Raw genomic sequence first — 20,316 nt, forward strand, 5'->3', positions numbered from 1 at the left:
CAAACCCAACTTGTAATATGCATGCGGAAACGTTTCAATCTTATGCAAAATTACATGCAGGTTCCTATTGAAATGACAGTTTTTCACCCACAAAGTTTCATAGAGAAACAAGTAACTGTGACTGCACCTAATTATTATTTTTTTTTTCCAAGAAAATAATAATGTTTTAAAAGTATAGCCACAGGATTTTGTTGGGAAAAAATATATTTTCTGCATTCAACGTTATTCCAAAAATGCTGTTGATAGAGCTGAACCCAGAACATTGATTTAAGACACAATAATTACAGAGATTTGTTCATATTTGCACTGCAGTAGTGCTTCTGTAGGCATCGTTGTTGCTTCATCACAGTTTCTTAGAAATGTCACATGCTACATGTACATGCTAAATAAAATGCGCATGACTGGTTTTGAACAAGAAGTCTGAATCTGTCAGCAGCTGTTATACAAGTTACATCAAATTATTAGCCATACAGTTCCTTTCCAGGATTATCAAATGTGTAAGAATTCTGTTTAATCAGCATTACAAAACCCTCACTATAAGACTAAAAACAATGCATTTGCATTCATAGAGGCCTTTCATTTAGATCTGGGTTAAGCCATATTTTTCTAGAGACGGAATGTGAGATGAATTTCATATAGGCCTAGTTCTCTCTCCATACCACTAGCTCTTGTTGATGGTAATTCAAACCACTTGCATAAGCAGACCATATTGATTTCACAGTGAAGAGGCCTTATTTTTGTACAGCTGTGCAACTTCAAAACAAAATCTCCATTTGAAACCTAAATCGCAGTTCTTAGAAAAGAGAATTATCTGAGGTACCCACTGTCAATAACACAATCTGGCATGCAAGGATAAATTGGGTTAATCTTAAAATCCACAGAGAAAGAAAGATGACATTTTTTCAATAATTAAAAATAAATTTACATTATATATATATATATATTGATATGGGAAATGTGAGCATTAATTTCCAAGCAAAATATAATTTCCTGTTTCTTTCTGCGATTCACCAAGTTGACTCCACATGAGTTAAAGCATATGTAATGTGCTCTTTGTAATTCTGAATATAATAATCCTAGTAATGACAAGTGAGATATTGTACATTATAACTAGCAGCAATAATGCCCACAGTACTCATTTTGAAAAAAAAAAAGTGTTTGTTCAACTCCTTCAATGTCACAACATTAGCATTACCATGACGTAAGTTCTCCTTGCACGATTCCAGGATGAAACCAATACATCGAATGCTCCCTCATTCCTCAAGATCCCTTTGCCAGTCTTTTCTGGCACAGTAGTGCCAACCTTCAAATGGCAGCTTGGTTTCATACCAATGTCAGAAGCAGGTCTTGGAACTTTTGGAGGCCGCAGGTTCTGCTTAATCCTTCAGATCCTGACTGAGCAGCCAACAAGAAAAGCTTCCTCTGATCAGCCACTGAGCTCAGTGAGAGAGCCTCACGCAGCTCCGGGACGCTAACAGCATCGGGCTTATCCTGGATGAGGGTATAAAAAGCATTTTAGTTCAGATTCACACTGAAACATAAACAAGGGAGCCTGGTACTCTATTAAAGAGATGAATATCATCAGAGAAAAATGAATATCCAAATCCGTATGACTTCCTTAATTTGATGTTTGTCTTTACAATTAAAGTCAGATGGGTCCAGTCAAAACACTCTTCAAAATAGGTTGAACTATCAAATCAAGTGACCTTTATTTACAAGCAGCTTTACTGTAAACAATAAAAAAACCAAAAAACACAAACAACTAAGAAATACATTGGCTAAAGATCTAGGAAATCAATCTGAAGCCTTTCTGACATTACAAACAGGGTTAACGTTTAAACCAAGAACTGAGCCTTTGGTTACCTGTTTGTTTCCCAAGACCACCACTGGTAGATCAGTGTCTGCTTTAAGTAATCGATGGAGCTCGTCTTTGGCCTGAGGGAGCCGGCCTCTATCAGAGGAGTCCACCACGTACACCAAAATATTTGTTCTCCTTAGGTAATCCACCCAGTACATTCGCAAGTCTTCACCACCTCCAACTGATGGGAAAAGAAAATCAAAATAGGAAATCATAAATCAGGCATTAACTGATTCATTATTACTTGTAGAGCAAGAATTAAAGTATCCCACATGAGAAATATGTGCACTTAATTGTATTGTATTTGAATACTAGTAGTGCACTTCAAATCTTAAAAGTTAATAAAAAAAAAAACCCTGCACTTGCAGATAACATGATAATGAAATAAAAGGCAATGTAAGTGTACTTAAGAGAGTACACTTTCATTAAACTATGTTTCTTAATACACCACAGCATACTTTCATAGAGTACAATTTGTAATGGAAAAATAAAGTCATGTTTTAATAACATTTTGCCGTGCTTAAAAATAAGTACACTCTTTGTGTTGGCTAACATGCTAAAGCACACTAAAAGTACTTGATATTAATTTGAACTAATGTATTATTTGATCTTATGTTTACGTTAATATATTCTAAATGTACTCAATAGCAATTTCATCATTACAAATATATATAAATACAGGACATATAGGTTTCAATAGAAATTATATTAAAGTATAGTTTACCATAAATGATTGTCAGTACATTGAGCATAACACTTTAGCCATATTACAAGACACAACTGGCAAGAAAATGACATATAAAGATATAATGATGTACATAATTCTACTTGAACACACTCTCACATTTTCTAGATTTTTCTTAGTTTTGTGTAAGGGGATGCGTGTTATTTTGCTATGTCCCATCCACTGCTCATTCAATTTGATTGAGAGTAGAATACAGTCAAATCATATAATTAAACATTTTTGTCCTCTATTAATATTTTGCTAATTTTTTGTTAAACTCAATTTGAATGTATCAATCCTTTGGTCATATAAATTATATTTTTATTTAATAAAAAAGAAGAGTTTGTCCATGTCCCTTGAATGGTTATCCACCCTGTCGTGTTGGGAAAGCCACCCATTTAAGAAAAGGCCATCCCCTTTAGTGACATCAGGACAACAGATTTTTTTGTCTCTTCGTTGGCGGGAATTTCAACGGCTGAGGTGAATAAATTGGTGACTTTTCAATTGACAAATTTTCTTGGTCTGAGTTTGCTTACTTGCTTTGCCAAAGCTTAACATGTCCACCCTGTCTGCATAAAATATGCCAGAAGTGATTAGAATACAGTATTTTCAAAATATGTAAGTTTAAATATACCAAATTCTCTTCAACAACCAGTCTAAATATTTTGCTAGTCACAGTTTGTTGTCAGCTAATATAGAGGGGTGAGAACCAGAAGGGCGTAAGTGACAGTTTTGGTGAAATGGAGATATATATATATATATCAAATGAAAGCTCTTAATGAGCTCTTTCTACTGGCAAAAGTACTGTCATCCATGAGTGTACAAATTTTTATTATAAACAATTGAAATCAGTACACAAAGTCAGATCAAACTATGGTAAAATTTTTGTTTTGGCTTCTGGTTCTCACCCCTCGATATGCTAATTGAAGCTCTCCACCAATGAATGAAAATGAAAATGAATGGGGGTATATCAATCTGATTGTTGTAATTATATTATTTATTATTATTATATTATTTTTTTTAGAAGTTGAATAAATGTTTCATTTTCATACTGTGTCATGATTTGTGTGTTCTGCATTATGTGTCCACACCATCATGTGCTGGTCCACCCTGCCATCTTTATATACAAAAATATTTTAAATAATAATTCAATCATATCTGTATAATCCAGTATGTTCAATAGCTAGATGTGGGGGCAATAACATGCAAACAAAAAACTGCATTAAAATATCACAGTTTTCTCTAAATAAGAAAAAATACATGTGCGAATTGTATGAGTTTCTCTAAAAACACATGGTTTACATAAAATCTTTTATGTATTTATAATTTGAAAGCAAACAAATAACCCTGTTTAGAAAAGGGACATCATACCTTTCAGAAAATATAATTTGCATCTTAATTTTGCAATGAAAACGTATTTAACAGTAATGTGTATGTCCATGACAGGTTTATGCTTTGAATAATGGCCCATAATTATCTAAAAAAAAATGTGTGGGAGCTCAGCTAATATGCTTTTATAGTACTTGAGTGTCTACTGTTTATGACGTGACATAAAGCGAATGGGAAATTAAAACCAAGATTTTTGAGAATTGTGAGGGTTGAAAGGCACTCTATGGTGATACTGACCCGTATATTTTCATTTAATTGTAAATAACATGCAATTAAGTGTCAGAAAATATTACATTCAGTATGCACATAAGTATATTCTTTTAAAGTATATTCTTTCAGTAACAGTACTCTTTTTAAAATTATGCTAAATTGTACTTCTTCCTCACAAAGGTATGCAAGTGAACAGGGTGGTCTGGCACTGATCCATACTTTCCAAGAAGTCCAGCTGGCATGCAGGTGTGTGTAGGCTGATGAAGTTGAAGCCGCGTGTGGGTCGGCAGCCCCTCCTGGAGCCTGCTCCACTCAGCTCCTGCAGAACGCTGCTCTTACCAGCGCCATCCAACCCAAGAACAAGCACCTGCTTCTCACTGCGCTCCTCCTCCTCCTAAATATATACATGTTCATGGAAGAAAAGGGAGTGAAATGAGCAATGGAACAGAATTGGATTTACACTAAAATCATGCACTAAAATCCCAGCACCGCACTCTGCTTAAACAGACGTTTATCCAGAGTGCGGTGCTGGGATTTTAGTGCAAGCTGCCGGAATTAATTATGCAATTCCATGTACAAATAGTCAGAGACTTGCCATCATTAATTAGGTTGTGTAATAACAGACTGACTGTTACTTTGGCTACTCTGTTGCACTCTACATCAAATGTTACAATATTTTGTGGCACATACAGTACAAATGTTTGCATTATTGCAAATTTATATTCAAAATGAAGAATCCATATAATTTTTTTCGACTTTTTTGATCAATTACCTTTCATGATCTTTCTCTAACAAATCGTTCAGAACAGTTTGACTGATTAATTGAAATGAACTGACTCAAAAGAACAACTGAACATCACTTGCAAGCAATCTCTTCCAAAATCAATACCTAGCTGCTGACTGAAATATTACAGAGCTGCATAACTGAATATTTATACTCACTATAGAAATTTCCATGACTTTAAGATATTTATTCATTTCCATGACTGTTCTAGCCGTGAAAACATAACATTATGATATTTTCGAGTATTCCATGACCTTGGGAAGTATGTGTTATTCTAAATATCGTTTTCTTTTTTATTTTTTGATGATAAACAATACGTTTGCTTCAGTTTTGGTGGGGTCTTTCATGCAGATGGGTATTGCACTTTTAGTGCGAAATATTAAAAAGCATTACAGATAAACAGAAATTATATAAAGATGCAATAAGACAAGCAGGGTTACTTTTCTCTATGCTATGATTTCTCAAAAAGTAAATTTGAAGTATAATCTGTATGCACATGAGTCATGACAGGCATACAGTAAGTACAGTTCAATTAACTGAGAGTTCCTTCGACGACTGCCTCTACCTATCAGTCACGCGCATCATAAAAAGAGAAACTATTTCTTTCGTTTCATACTCACCTCTCGGAACGTGTAGTAGTCTGACTCTGGTGTCCATACCCGTCTTTTATAAAAAAGATTGAGTGCGATAAACAGCGCGGTCCCGACCGCAGCCATAGCAGCGCTAAACGCCACGGAGATATGACGCAGTACAACCATGAGCGCACCTGAAGCCAAATGCCGTGTTCGGTGCGCGAGCTCCCGTTTTTGCTCTCCAGTGCACGTGATCCGCCCTGGCTTGTTTTGAAAAGCACGCGCCCAGTTTCCTTACAGCGGGTGACAGACAAGGGGCGGAGAAACCGTCATATTTTGAGATTACGAATGAAAGATGGTAACATAGTTTCGCATGGTAGGTCCTAATATAATAATAATAATAATAATAATTATTATTATTAATTGCAGTTTAACTTAACATATTTGCTGTCTGTAAATTTTGTTGTACCGTGGTATATGTATAACACTAAGAACGGTGTATACTGAAACATTTTTGCTTTGAAAACAAATTGCAAAACAAACTAACAAAGAGACAGACAAAAGAAAAAAAAGTTCAAATCGTCTAAAAAGTCATCCTCTCCTGCTCGCCGTTGGAGGGCGCTGTTTAGTTGAAATTTGGAGGAGGATGACTTCCCCATGTTGACCAAATGCCTTTACATGTTCTTTATTCTTGGTAGAAATGCCCATGCAACTGCACACTTCTAGATTTTCTTTGGTTCCTTTGATTTAGAGTGAAAAGCAATTAACATACAGCTACAGAAATACATTGATTATTTTGCATTGTCATTAGTTAAGGTAACTTTTATGTCTAAAGGATGATTTAAAAATGCTTAAACACACAACCATCCTAGTATCAAAGGATAAATTATTAAAATGTTTATATTGTGCGCGTTTATGCTATTTTGTTGTTTTATTTTCATACGATTGATATATATATATATATATATATATATATATATATATAATTTTTTTTTTTTGCTTGTAAATCTTTCTTTTTCTAATAAATATATAAAAAGTTTCAAACTCATGAGGGAAATATTATATTTTGCACTTTTTCCTATTCATTTGTGTTTTCCTATTCATTTGGTATTTATGTGTAGAATTTATAACAAATAATCATGCCAAGCACTTTAAAGAACAATCGAGCTGAGTCAAAAACAAAGTGAATTTGACAATTTAAAAAATGTATTTTATGTATTTAAAGTGCACTTTGTTATAATGTTAAATTAAAAGTTTTACTTCAAAGTACATTTTTAATCGTTACAATTTAGTAACATTTTTTGTGCTTTGTGTTGATTAACATAGGCTACTAAAGCACACGTAAAGTACTTGATATTAATTTTAACTGTAATGTGTTTAATATTACATTTAAAGTTAATATAGGGCTATTCTAAATATACTAACAACTTTATCATTATAAATGTGTAATTACAAATATATTTATATACAGGACATACACGTTTCAATAGAAATTCTTAGGAATTTTAGCCTACATCATGATTTGTGAGCATTGTATTAAGTAAACTGAGTAATTCAATAACAACACAGTTGTTTTTATGTACAGAATCTGCAAAATGTTAATTATTTTACCCAAATAAGAGGGATCCTACAAAATGCATGTTATTGTTTATTTAGTACTGACCTGAGTAAGATATTTCACATAAAATGTGTTTATATATAGTCCACAGGAGAAAATAATAGTTCTGCAAGGTGTATGTACATTTTTAAACTTGTCAACTATTCCAGGGCTTATTCAACCACTCCTAAAAGTGGTAAATGTCATCACTATCACACCTCAGTATCAACACACTGAATATTAAAAATCCACTTAAAAGTTGATCCTTATTCCAGGACATGTGATAAATGTCCCTCAAATCCCTAATAAATAGGAAGAACAATTCCCATCATTTAAAGCATACGGAATGATAAAAACCTGTCTTGGCTTCTAACGATTAGTCTGTAAAGTGCTCTGCTACTAGATTTTATTTATTTTTTTAGTATTTTTATTATTTATTTGTTATTTTTTGTGCTCCGCTACTAGAAGGGCTACGGCCATCACCTGTATGACGTAATCCATTCCAACCGCAGCATAGCGACCGAGCTTGACTACGGGGGAGAACCGCACACAGTCACTTAAAGGAAAAGACAACATTTGGAAACAAATGAGAAAGAAACGCGCTACTTTTAAAAGAAATTGCCGAAATGCCGTGGAAGTGATATGACTGCATCGACAAAACGAGAAGATACGGAATACGTGTGTGTGGAGTAACTGTTTGCGTTGCCTATATAACGAGCTTTTGGGCTAACAGGCTAGCACAGTTGTCGCTAAAACATGGTGGGCAGACACTGAGTGAAAAAACCCTCTAGACGCGCTCAAATACTTGTGGATAATGCTGGAGAATTAATTCGTTTGCTGTCTTTACTGCTCGGAGTGAATTTTGTGGACTTTGAAATTGCTTTTTGGTTTAATTTTCTTGGAGGAAAACTCTCGAGCACGACCTTTGAAAGTTTCGCGTTCTGACGTTTCGCGCAAGTTAACCATCCATCAGGCTCCGTCAGAAAAGATGATTGATTGATGTATTGCGTACTTGACCAAGAATGCACAAGAAACGAAGAGTTTCTCACCATAAGCGCAACTCTTGCGGCAAAGTTACCAGATTCAGAGCATCACACCCTCATCCATTCATTTAACCGCATTCGCTCTTGAAAACAATGGCCAATGTATAGGCTGCAGGAACTGAACTGGAATAATGGAAACCGTTTCATGGATTACACGGAATATATCTCTGTGGCTAATTAATGGCACTTTCCTTATGCGTTAGGTGTAAATTTGGACTAGTCCATGAAAAGCAACACATGGTTTGCTTTCAAATCAATTTAGAAGACTTACAGAGAAAATTACATGGAGACTAGTTGGTCATGCCAAGGAAGGAGTTACCATTGCCAGAGGGTTGGGAAGAGGCCCGAGATTTTGACGGGAAGGTCTATTATATAGACCATATTAACCAAACCACCAGTTGGATTGACCCAAGGGATAGGTACGTGATGAGTACTGCAAGTTCTGGGAATGCATACTTGCTTACTCAGTATACAGATGCATGCTGAGTCCATTACTCATATGTGCAGTTGTGAATCTGTGGTAATTCAAATCCTCTTTGTTTTGTAATACAGTTCACTTCTCAAATCATATAACACGCGTCAAAGCACCTAAAATGGATGCATTTTTGGGTGCATTTCAGTGTTTTTTTCGATGTTGAAATATTGCTTCGTTCATCCAGGAACCCATGATCAGTGCCAGCTTTACCACTTAAGTCCTCTTGGACTTTAACACAAAATCTGTGCAGGAATGCCTAAGATTATATTAGAATGTTTTCAAGCTCCAGTGGCTCATGCTCTGGTATGTTCAGCAGTTGTGCATCGGGTGTGTTTTTCCTTTTCTCCTTTTGGTTTTTACCAATGTAGTTATTTACAAAGTGCACAGAAATGGAAAGGTTATAGCAATCAGACTGCATATTTTTCCCCTTTGTGTGGTGCAACAGGTTTGCCTGTAGCCAGGAAACCAAGATGGCAGAAGGTTGTAAACAAGTACCTGGGACACATTCCTCAGCATGAGCGAAGCCCACAGCTGATCCCTCAAATCCGTTTCACAGCAAGTCAAGGTGCACGATGGGTTTAAAGTGCACCCGAGCTGTGCAAACTTTAACAAGAATGGTCAAATAGTTTTCAGTGCATTCCACACTTGTCCATTTGTTACAAGAGCTGTGTTTTTGGTCAAAATGAAATGGGTACTCCACATAAAAAACGTTTTTATTTGCTTACCAACATGTTGTTCGAAACCTGAATGACTTTATTTTGTGGGACACCAATGAAGATATTTTGAAAAATGTTTCTGTGTGTGTTTGTATTTGTGTCCATGCATTGAAAGTCAGTGGGGACCAGTGTTGCTTTGATCCCCAAAAACTTTAATTTTGTAGAGAGAAAAAAAAAAAACTTTTTTTTTTTTTTCTTCGAATATCTTAACTTGTGTTTCACAGAAAAAAATCAGCCATACAGGTTTGGAATGACATTGGGTAATAAATTAACGATTTTTTTTTTTTCATTTTATTTTGGGGTCTGTAAATAAATGAATATAATATAATATAAAGAAAAGGCCAAAGAAAAAAATAAAGGAAACTGTGATGGCAGAATTTTTGGGTGATTTGAAGCCGACTTGTCAGCGCCACTCTTTTTTTTTTTCCATTTCCAAGCAGAAAACTCAACAGCTTTGAGCTGAGCAACTGAAAGGAAACAAAAGCCGAGGCAAAACAGACGTTTCCACGCTCATGCCTGGTCGGCTGGTCTTCTTGCACAGTGTGGTGCATCAAAGGCGCTGATTAAAAATGACAAATATTTCAAATCCTGACCCAAAACTGTCAGCGTACCCACCTCCCTCTATCCCCCAGCATGCATCTCTCAGATGGCTGGTTCTTACTGCTGAGCAACAGTTAGTTGACAGGGTGTTCTAATGTTAGTGGCTCTACTTGGTAATGAGCTCCCATTTGACAACCTACCTGTGGCAAATGCCTGGAGTTGCTGAGGCGTTGACTGCCCTCCAGACATTAAATAGTAATAATGTGCTGCTTGGAATATGTTATTAAATTTTGATTGGGTAATTTATGTGTAATATTAGTGTTAGTGACTTTCATGTAGTCATTTTTTTAAGTAGCTGTATTTTATTTTTAAGTAATCTTCCTGGTTCTCTAATATTATCATACAACAATATGTCATTTTTGTAGAAGGAAATACTTGAAGGCCTAAATCAGTTTTGTGTTTTGCCAGACTGAGGTTATGTTACATGTCATTTGTTTACATGTTAAATTTGTTCCTAATTTTCATCAGTTTTTGTAATCATGCTGGCAACTGTCATCTTTGAATGGAATAACCAGTTTTCGATTTTCCTGGTTGAGAATGTAGCCAAGAATTTAAGATTGCAAGGAGCCAAAAGTACAAACTGAAGTATCAGTAATTGAAAACCGATCACTAATGGTTACAACTTTTATTTAGCCCATTGAGAATGGAGACATTGGTTGTGGTACCATATAGGAGGTGTTTAATCACAGGATTTAAATCTAATCTAAATCCTGATTTTATATATGTGTGTGTATGCATGTTTATATGTATATATTGTACAGTGAATAAGAAAGAAATATTTAAGATTCTGTGTTTATAGGTCACTAATGAAATTTGTGACATTGATCAAAGGTCAGGGTAAACTAAACACTAAGACATGTAATGTACGTGTTTGACGTTTCACTTAAATTCTTGATCAAATAAAGGCAGTATCAGTAGTGGTTTCAGAATTTTGGATCCACTGCTTATGATAGAATTAGAACATCAGAATCATCAGATGCCACATAATTTGTTTTGTTGTATTTGTATAGTTGCGAACTTGATGTCTAACCACAAAAATGCAGAGAAAGCATTCTTGCGGCCTGCCCTCATGTACCACACTGGGCGGAACTGTTTTGTTTTGCCTCGGTGTGACATGCTGAAAACATGCGCTCAGGTAAATGGAATGTTATCTCGCTCTCTCTGGCCGTCGTCGGGGTGTAGCAGCGCGCTTTTATTGTTGGACCTTGAGCACGGTGTGCTGCTTGTTGGAGCCTCATAAATGACTCGGGGAATTTATGGAGTGCGCTGAATGAAAGTGTCTGACTCATCAGTTAGCTATGTCCTGTGTTTGCACTCGACTGTGTGCTTTGTCATTTTGCATTAGACCATGGGTCCTGAGTCTGACTTCATAGGGTTTGCTAGGGCTTCAAGAAAAGAACAGGAGACCTTTCTGCAATTCTTGTTTTACATAATTAAAAATAAAAAAAAGCAGGCCATTGCACCATATTCATTCCGTTCCTTCCTAATCATTCTAATGCACAAATCTGAACAGCATGCTTTGGGATTGGGATTTTGAGCTTTTGAGTTCCCTTGGCTCTTGTCCATTTTAAGATCTCAGATACGCAGGCTTAAGCTCATTCAGACGAGATGACAATGAGTCTGGAGAATTATGGCATGAGAGAAAGATGAGTGTTTCTCACTATAGCCATGTTCTTTGTTGTGTTGCACAAGTTTCTTTTCTCCAAGTTAAATTTAGAACAGGCCAGTGGGGGTCTCTCAGCACAGTTTCATTATTCATAACATGAAAAAGGAGCTAGTTCAGTTTCACCCTCTTTGAAAGTCTTGAATCGACAGGGGAAGGCAACAGCATGCGCTCACTTACTGCAGACAACTGTAAGATGATTTGAATGAAACTGCGTGCCTTGGAACTGAATATATAGAATTCCAAGGCGTTCCATATATATAATATACAAAATTGAGATAAAAGTATCTCGTATACTTTAACCAGCCGCTTAAAAGTCATTGCAAAAATGCCTCCGAATAGTCCTGAGAAAATAACCATTTGTTTGCCACTTGGTTTGATATATATTTTTTTTATTATTTCTTATGTTATAAATTTATACATTATGTGTGGCTTAATGTGACTTATTTTTTTTGTGGAAAATGGTTTAATCCTTTAAATATGCTGCACAAATCAGATTTAATGTGGAATGTTCCTGATAATCTGAGAAGCACAGAGCTGAATTCATTGCGTAACCCTGCTGCTGGACGTAACAGCATCAGAAAATACTCCTCATAAAGTCTGGAAGTGGAAGTTTACATTCCTGCACTGCACAAAAACAATGCCTAAACCTGTAATGTAAATCTTTTGTGGTGGTTGAACAACTCATAACAGGTTAAGAATTTTTATTTTTTATTTTTTGTAAAATAATATTGTGCACATGGTACAAAAGCAACATCTCTGACAAACCGTTAAACCACACTTGGTTGGTTCAAGGTGAATTGGTCAGTCTGTAATCTCTAGGTTGTTTTTGATAAACAGATGAATCTCTCAAATACTGTCAAGAAAGAAATATTGCGAGAAGTTGTTCTCATTACGGTACCATACAACGTTTGGTGCATTAAATTGTTTAAAAGTGTGTTATAATGTTATGACAGTGCCTATTTAAAATAACTGCTGTCCGATTAAACCTGAAAAAATGGATCATTTTAAACAGCACAATTTCCATTTTTCAGGGATTGTACAGTACCATAACTATTTTATACTAAACTAAAACCCTAAACTAAATTGAACAATGAAATTTTTCTATGGTATTAGTATTAAGAAATTTTGAAATTTCATTTGAAGTAATAGTTTTCCTTGATCAGTTGACCTAATTGTGAAATTATCCTATCAGTAGGTGCCTGAGTCAGGAGTATAGTAGGTAATTTAGGACAAACATAATACATTTATTTATTTATTTAAAATTTATTTTATATAATAAAAATATATATTTTTTTCAACTCAAAGCTTAAAAAACATTTTGTTCAAAATATTGTTACCTGATGCCTTTGGTTAGCATCCTGATTAGCATCCTTATATCAGGTTAGTGATAAACCTCCAACCCTAGGCTCTTTAAATTTACTCTAAAATTCAAGTTCTTTCTTTTTAATTGATTAGTCTAGCTAGCGAGTGCCAACAGAACTCTCCACTGAAGTTCAGCCAGACTACTTTGTTAGCATTAGCGAACGCCTGCTAATAAAAGTTTTAGCGTTGCTGTTTTTGGCCAAGTGAGTGTCCCCATTGCTCTACGGTGATCCAAAGCGCTGGGCTTGGAGAGCCACAGTGTGTTGCCTCAGAAACCTCCAGGCGATGGGTCAGCAGGACCTGTGGAATGCCCGGCTTGGGTTTCCGGCTATTGTACTCGGCCAGCACACTGGAGGTGAATAGCCCGACATTCCTCTGATGCCCCTCCCCCCCACACACATGCTTGTGCCACGCTCGAATTCTCAGTGATATGCTGGAGTGATATCCCACAGAAAATAGGCATGAAGTGTGGAGGTCCAAAAGCACACTGTCTTCCTTGTGATTGTCCATTGACTGACAGTTGGATTCCCTGTTTGATTTTCCAGGCAGACTAAGCCTCTGACTTTTGCCGACTGTATTGGAGATGAGCTGCCTGTGGGATGGGAGGAAGCCTACGACCCCCACGTTGGAGCCTATTATGTCGACCACAATACCAGTAAGTTGAGCAAGATTCAGCCTGCCTCACGCATGCACAGGAGTATAGAGTGTCTGATATGTGATTTTGTGGGTTTAAAAAGATTAAATGTCATATTTAATTTGACACAAATGAAAACAAGGCTTTGAGAGACAAAACAGAGTTCATTCAGTGGCCCTCATTCATGAAACACGACTAAAACAAATTTCTTTGTAGCAAATGGCCAGTTTTTTTGCTATTTTAACTGAAAAATTTGGACACACCAAGTGTTTAATACACAATTATAGTATTATACACAATTATAGAATTTATTAATATTTTGGATTAGCTTTTCAGTTTTAATTTTTGTTGAAGTTTTAATAATTTTATGTGATTTTATTGTTTAGTTTTTTCTTTTTTTTAAAGTTTCAATTTAGCTTTATATTAGTTTTAGTAATTTAGCTAAATTTGTTTATTTTATTTCAGTTAGTTGCAAAGAGAACATTTCTCATTTTTCAAGTTTTTTTTTTTTTTTTTGTTCAGCTTCAGCATTAAAGAAAGTTAAAAAGAACAGCGTTTATTTGAAATAGAAATCTTAGCAGCGAAAACTGTTTTCAGCAATAATAATAAGAAATGTTTCTTGAGCACCAAATCAGTATATTAGAATGATTTCTGAAGGATCATGTGACACTGAAAGCTGGAGCAATGATGCAGAATTTTCACCTTTTCCATCACAGGAATTAATTACACTAAAATATAAAAAATAAATAAAACAAAACAGTTGGGGTAAGAAAAATAATCTTGTTTTCTGTTTGACATAAGATTATTTTTCTTACCCCATTGGCAGATTATTTTGCTTGTTTCAAGCAAAAACTCACTTAATTTTGACATGTTTTTCTGAAAACAAGACAATAGTTTTTACTTGTCTAGAAAATCCTTCTTGATTTAAGAATTTTTAGATATTTTGGCTGGAAACAAGACTGAAAATCTAAGTAAGAAAAGCATTTTTTGCAGTGTATAATTTGAATTACATTAAAAAATTTGAAACATTAAAAAACTTTTGGCTGGTAGTGTATGTAATCCATTCATTTCAAGATATGTTTATCTCTCCTTTCCACAGAGAGCACCCAGTTGGAGGATCCGCGGGCCCAGTGGCAGCGGGAGCAGGAGCTCATGTTGCGGGATTATCTGAATGTGGTTCAGGAAGCGTTGAGTGCCCAAAAGGAGATCTACCAGGTCAAAGAACAGCGACTTCACCTCGCCCAGCAGGAATATCGGCAGCTAAATGATGCTTGGCGGGACAAGTCATCCTCACAGACTAGCTGTAAGACTTGAGACTCTATACCTGTGTCTGTCACTTAAAGATCGTTCTTATTTGTGACCCTGGACCACAAAACCAGTCTTAAGTCGCTGGGGTATATTTGTAGCAATAGCCAAAAATACACTGTATGGGTCAAAATTATAGATTTTTCTTTTATGCCAAAAATCATTAGTATATTAAGTAAAGATCATATTCCATGAGGATATTTTGTAAATTTACTACTGTAAATATATAAAAACGTCGTTTTTGATTAGTAATATGCATTGATAAGAATTCATATTGACAAATTTAAAGGCGATTTTCTCAATATTTTGATTATTTTGTACCCTCAGATTCCAGATTTTCAAATAGTTGTATGTCGGCCAAATATTGTCCGATCCTAACAAACCATACATCAATAAATCTCAATTACGAAAAATTGACACTTAAGACTGGTTTTGTACTCCAGAGTCACATTTATGAACTATTTGACACTGATTCTTGAGACATGGGATAAAACAGGCTATAAACATGTTTGTATATTAAGGAATTCATTTGGATTAATCTGTTCAGCATATTTAGAATTATTCTTCTTTAACATTGTCAAAATTAGCGTTAACGCATATGTTTAATTTTTCCAGTTTATCGGCATTAAAAATATTTAATGCAGTTAACGCAGGGGCGGAGCTAGTGTTAGCCACCCCACTGACAACTGCTTCTTCTGTTTCTTTTTTCTTGACAAGAATTGCATTTATTTAGATGCAGAATGTCTTTATGACCACATCAGTCGGGAGCCTTTTCAGACATGCACTCCACTTTGCCTCAGCGCCAGGCGCTAGTCAAACAAACGCGGAAACGTTACAGGTGTTGAGGGAGCTTCAGTAGAACATCAGATGAGATGTTGTCAGGCCATATGTCAGTAAAAATGATTTTTCCAGTCCTGTTAGCCTTTATACTGTGCTCGTAGCGCGTGTTCTTCAATTGCACACACAAATAAGTTGGTCTGTAACTTTTGGTGCTCTAGCGGTTAATAAACAGAACTGCGTGCATCTTGTGGAAGAACATTGTAGCCAGAGCTATTTCTCTCGGTTTATGACAAACCAAGCAGGTGCCAGGTTACTCCTCAGCGGTACCTACCCGAACCAGTCTAAAATAGTCTGAATATAAACACTTATTATAGGTGTACAGCAGTAATTCAGGACAAGCCAAAAACACGGTTTGGAAAATGTGTACTCGCTTATTACATAAATTTTGAACACAAAAAAGTTACAGACTGCAGCCTTAAAGCATGAATGAAACTACAAGCATGCGTGTCAGATTCGCATCATGTTCAGCAGCAGCAGCTCTTAAAGTAATAGCAGCCAAATAACCTAACCCAGCTGTTGTGATGCCCGTTTATCAAAGAACAAAAGAAAAAAGTGAGTTTATGTGAAGATTGTTTTAAGTTCAATTAAATTAGAAGTTGTTATTTTTTAAAGTCTAATAAATGTTAAAATTGATAGCTCTCAATTATACTGTAATGTTGAATGGCTATAGCTAATGGTTAAATATTAGGGAAAAAAAGAACAATTAACTAGAGACATCAGTAGTATTGGTATCAGTGATACTCGCCTTCAGTCGAAAAAAAGATGCCGTTAAACAAATATTAAAAATATACTGTCTTTATGTTGTTTCTACATTAATTTGAAGATTGAATGTTAAATTATTGCAATATAAAAGTATATTTAAAAACTTTAGAGTTAGGTGGGATTTAACAAAATTAATTTCAGAAAAAATGTGAGATTGATTTGTTAATTTTTTTTTTAATCGATTGACAGCACTAATTATAAATGTAGAGAAATCTTAAGGATGGTTTCAAACTGATTTAAAACAATTCATTTATTCAATCAATTTAACAGTTTTTCTATGTCATATCTGTAGTCTATAGTAATTAGTTTTTTTTTTCACTGTCAAGAACTTTGTCACAGTTTTGATAACATAAAGAGAAAATCAAGTGTGAAGATTAAACGTTTTGCCCCATGTCTCAAGAATCAAAGAACACTCATAATTAAAACCAACAAATCATCTGCGGAGATAATAATTGATGGGGTTTGCAATCTTGAATTCACTTTAAAATATTTGTGTGACCTCACTCTGCAAACATCTTTTGCAAACAATTTTTTTATTTGAAATAAAACGCTATTATAATGGATGTAGATTTATGACACAGTCTGTAGCATTATTAGTAGTATAAATCACTATGGAATTCCAGAGCTGTGCCGAGTGGTTTTACAGATAAGATAAAGCCTTTGAACTCTTATCTTTCCTACAGTAAATTCCAGATCCTCATCAAGCAGTAAATATGACCCTGAAATCCTCAAAGCGGAGATTGTTACAGCAAAAAGCCGGGTAAGAAGCTCTTCCACCTAACATGGAGCTTTTGATTATTTGCTGTGAATGCGCTCTTGTTTATGTAAGACACAAATTGGGTGTTATCTTTACGGCACTCCGTACTTCATGGATTTCGGATATGATGATAAGAAGCGAGATTACGCTTAAAGCCAAATGTAAGATGTCTTGTAATTATGCAAGTGTCTCATTCATTCACCTGCTCACTTTCTCTCTCTTGCTCTCTTTTGTTCAGGTAAATAAGCTGAAGAGAGATTTGGCCTGTATGAGGCAAGAACTCCTTTATAAGGAGCAAGGCTTTGAGACATTGAAAGAGTAAGTGTAACCTGACCTCAATGCATGATCACGTTCCAGACAGCTGATCGCTCCCTTGTTTAAACTTATTCCAATCTAAAACCACCTTGTCTTTGTGCAAGACAAAAACATATCATCTTATCTCTTGGCATTTTATGAGCCCATTGTCACTTTATTGTGATGGAGCAATTTCACATTTGGTTTGTCTGTGGTTGTAAAAGTTGATATTTTTACTATTTTTCAGAACATTATGCACCTCAGTGTGAAACTATTCATATTTCATATTGTTTTATATCATGGTTGATGGATTGTCTTAATGGCTAGTCGACTAGTCCAGTGATTATAAATTGGTGATTCTTAAATTTGTTTGTGAGGCCCTGTTTACACTAGTGCGTTTTCGCTTTAAAATGGCATTTTAAAATGGAAACAATACTCGTCTACACTGGCGTTTTCACTGCGTTTCAGAAACGATCTCCGTCCACACTACACAACCGAAAACATGTCACATGACCATTCATGCAGGTGCAACAATGGGCATGACTTTATTGTTTACATGGTTGTCAGGGATACACATAGCGATTGTGGGCAGCCATGCCATCATTTTCAAAAGTCTCCGTTTTGGTCCGTTTACACTGAATAGTTTTAGTTTTACACCCCGTTTTATTTTTCAAACTAAAATGGGGTGTACTGCGTTTTCGAAAGTTTTTGATTGGCTAAAAAGATCCCATTTATATGATTCATCTGTTTATGAATCAGTTTACAATCTTGAGGTTTTAAGAGTTGATATCGTGGTCATTCAAATGAAGACCGCAATTAACTGGAAAACAATTCTGTTGACGGCATGGAAAAACAATACTATAATGCAAATAATACAATTTATGCTTACTATATCTTTGGTTGTTTATGGCAAAGGCTGTCCATTTTGTAAAACTATTTTGGTTCTAATCTCATATTTTGACTTTTGTGACAGTTTTACCATAATAACTGAATCTCTGAATATTCATTCGGAAATCATTTACCTTGCACAAAATTCCTGATTGCATGGATTCCCATTGAAATGGCTGGATTTCAGCCTCAGAAATTTGCTAAATAATGGTAATTGTAACCACACCTTTGATAAGCTCCGTGAATTAAGAATCCAGAAAAAATAACCTAAATAAACATGTCAAACCTCAATATTAGACCAGTCCCTTACTGAATCACTAGTCAACCCTTCTGACCACCCCTGCTTCATATCAGGAGCTTAAAAATGTTCAGTCCTTGTTTTTCCACCTGTAATTACTCAAGATATTTTTCCCGCAGGGCTGTTTAGGAAGCCGTTGACTTAAAGTTTTGGATTGGGCTCTTTTTGTATGTGAAAGGGCGTTGAGATGCTGGGCTGATTCCTGTTGACTGCCTTTCTTTTCGTTCTCTTGCCCAGAGGAATGTGGACTAACCTGTAGCTCAGGTCTGCACATGACTTACCGATGACTCGCTTTACATGCCCACGTCTGCTAAACAGAGCCCCCCCCCTCCCGTATTCTTTCCTCTGGTGGAGCTTGTCATTCCAGGAAATCGCAAACAAAGCATTCAACAGAGATGTATAAGAAAGTTTCTCTGTTATTGCATTCTGTGGGACCTCATGCCTCGCTCAGGTGACAGCGATTTCAGCGTCAAACTTTTGCACGGAGTGAATCCTTGTATTATTTTATAGGGGTGTAACCGTACACAAATATGATGGTTCGTTATGTACCTCGGTTTTAATGTCACGGTTCGGTATGATTTCGGTACAGCAGTGGCAAAAAATAGTACTATTTTTTTTTTATTAATAAACAGTGTTTTCCTGAACAAGTTGCTCTTTCTTTAAATACATTCAGTTATAGTTAAAATTTTCCTACTGATAAAAATCTACCTCAGCTTATGCTTAAAACTATAGGGAGCCCTTTTACATTGTAAGGTTACAATTAGGCCTAACAATTTAAGCCAAACTTAAATTTAATTGATATCTATTTTTAATAGGATTTAAATGGATGATCAACATTCAACTTTAAAAAAAAAAAAATGTATGTAAACATGTATATTGCACATAAAGCAGTTTTTAAATTGACTTAGGCTATAAATAATACAATTTCTAGGTTATTTGTTAAAATATATTTAATTATACACTGGCTGCCATAGCATGTTTCATAACAGATTAATTTAAACGTACGTTAAATAATTAAGACTGACGGGTTTAGTAAAATATAATGAGTATATGGTGTAATATTTTGCAAAATGCTCCTCTCTAGACTTCATTTCTCTAGTGAACTAACGAGCTGTGGACACTGATGACTTGCTGAGGTAAATGAAATGCTACGTGACATTTTATTTCCACGCTGTTTTGTAGATGACTTTCCGCGGTTGAAACACTGATTGAGCAATTAGATGAGGCATGAGATATTCAGTCATGTTTATTCGCATTAAAACTAGTAGTACAGAGGAAGGAATGATCGCGTTCACTCGTGCTCCGCTCTGCACAAGTCTGCGGCGCGTCCCGGCTCAGACACGGGAACCGGAGCTGATCGCGGCCGCTCGAGTCAATGCTTGTGTTGGGTTTATAACAGCACGTTTCTGAACCATCCCAGAAGCAGCTCTCCAAGGTGTTTATACAGCGACCTGTCATGCTACATCAAAGATTGTCAAAACACCATTTATTATTTGAATTTCCTGAGGGAAAAAAAAAATACTGTATTCATCCGGTACATAT

At 35.6% G+C, this 20,316-nt stretch overlaps 2 protein-coding genes across 2 annotated transcripts in view; one reads left to right on the forward strand and one right to left on the reverse strand.

The window, feature by feature from the left end:
* Positions 1–131: 131 nt before the first annotated feature.
* arl10 (ADP-ribosylation factor-like 10) lies at positions 132–5,803 on the reverse strand. Its single transcript, XM_058758988.1, has 4 exons — positions 5,586–5,803; positions 4,401–4,575; positions 1,864–2,039; positions 132–1,491 (listed from the first exon to the last, which is right to left on the reverse strand). Exons 1-4 carry the CDS (start codon positions 5,721–5,723, stop codon positions 1,324–1,326), a joined length of 657 nt encoding a protein of 218 aa, XP_058614971.1. The 5' UTR covers positions 5,724–5,803; the 3' UTR covers positions 132–1,323.
* A 1,845-nt stretch (positions 5,804–7,648) lies between these two features.
* Positions 7,649–20,316, forward strand: part of wwc1 (WW and C2 domain containing 1) — a 35,201-nt gene continuing 22,533 nt past the window's right edge. Inside the window, exons 1-5 of the mRNA XM_058758986.1 lie at positions 7,649–8,596; positions 13,542–13,651; positions 14,730–14,933; positions 17,221–17,297; positions 17,533–17,612. Coding sequence (XP_058614969.1) covers positions 8,478–8,596; positions 13,542–13,651; positions 14,730–14,933; positions 17,221–17,297; positions 17,533–17,612 — 590 coding nt within the window. The 5' untranslated portion in view covers positions 7,649–8,477. The remainder of the gene's footprint in view (positions 8,597–13,541; positions 13,652–14,729; positions 14,934–17,220; positions 17,298–17,532; positions 17,613–20,316) is intronic.

The sequence above is a fragment of the Onychostoma macrolepis genome, chromosome 21 (assembly GCF_012432095.1).
Source record: "Onychostoma macrolepis isolate SWU-2019 chromosome 21, ASM1243209v1, whole genome shotgun sequence".
In the NCBI taxonomy this organism is placed as follows: domain Eukaryota; kingdom Metazoa; phylum Chordata; class Actinopteri; order Cypriniformes; family Cyprinidae; genus Onychostoma; species Onychostoma macrolepis.

Coding starts and splice junctions, on each gene's coding strand:
- arl10 (XM_058758988.1), bottom strand. CDS start 5,723: ATGGTTGTACTGCGTCATATCTCCGTGGCGTTTAGCGCTGCTATGGCT. Junction 4,576..5,585: donor ACTACTACACGTTCCGAGAG/GTGAGTATGAAA, acceptor GTATATATTTAG/GAGGAGGAGGAGCGCAGTGA. Junction 2,040..4,400: donor CCAGCTGGACTTCTTGGAAA/GTATGGATCAGT, acceptor TTTTCCCATCAG/TTGGAGGTGGTGAAGACTTG.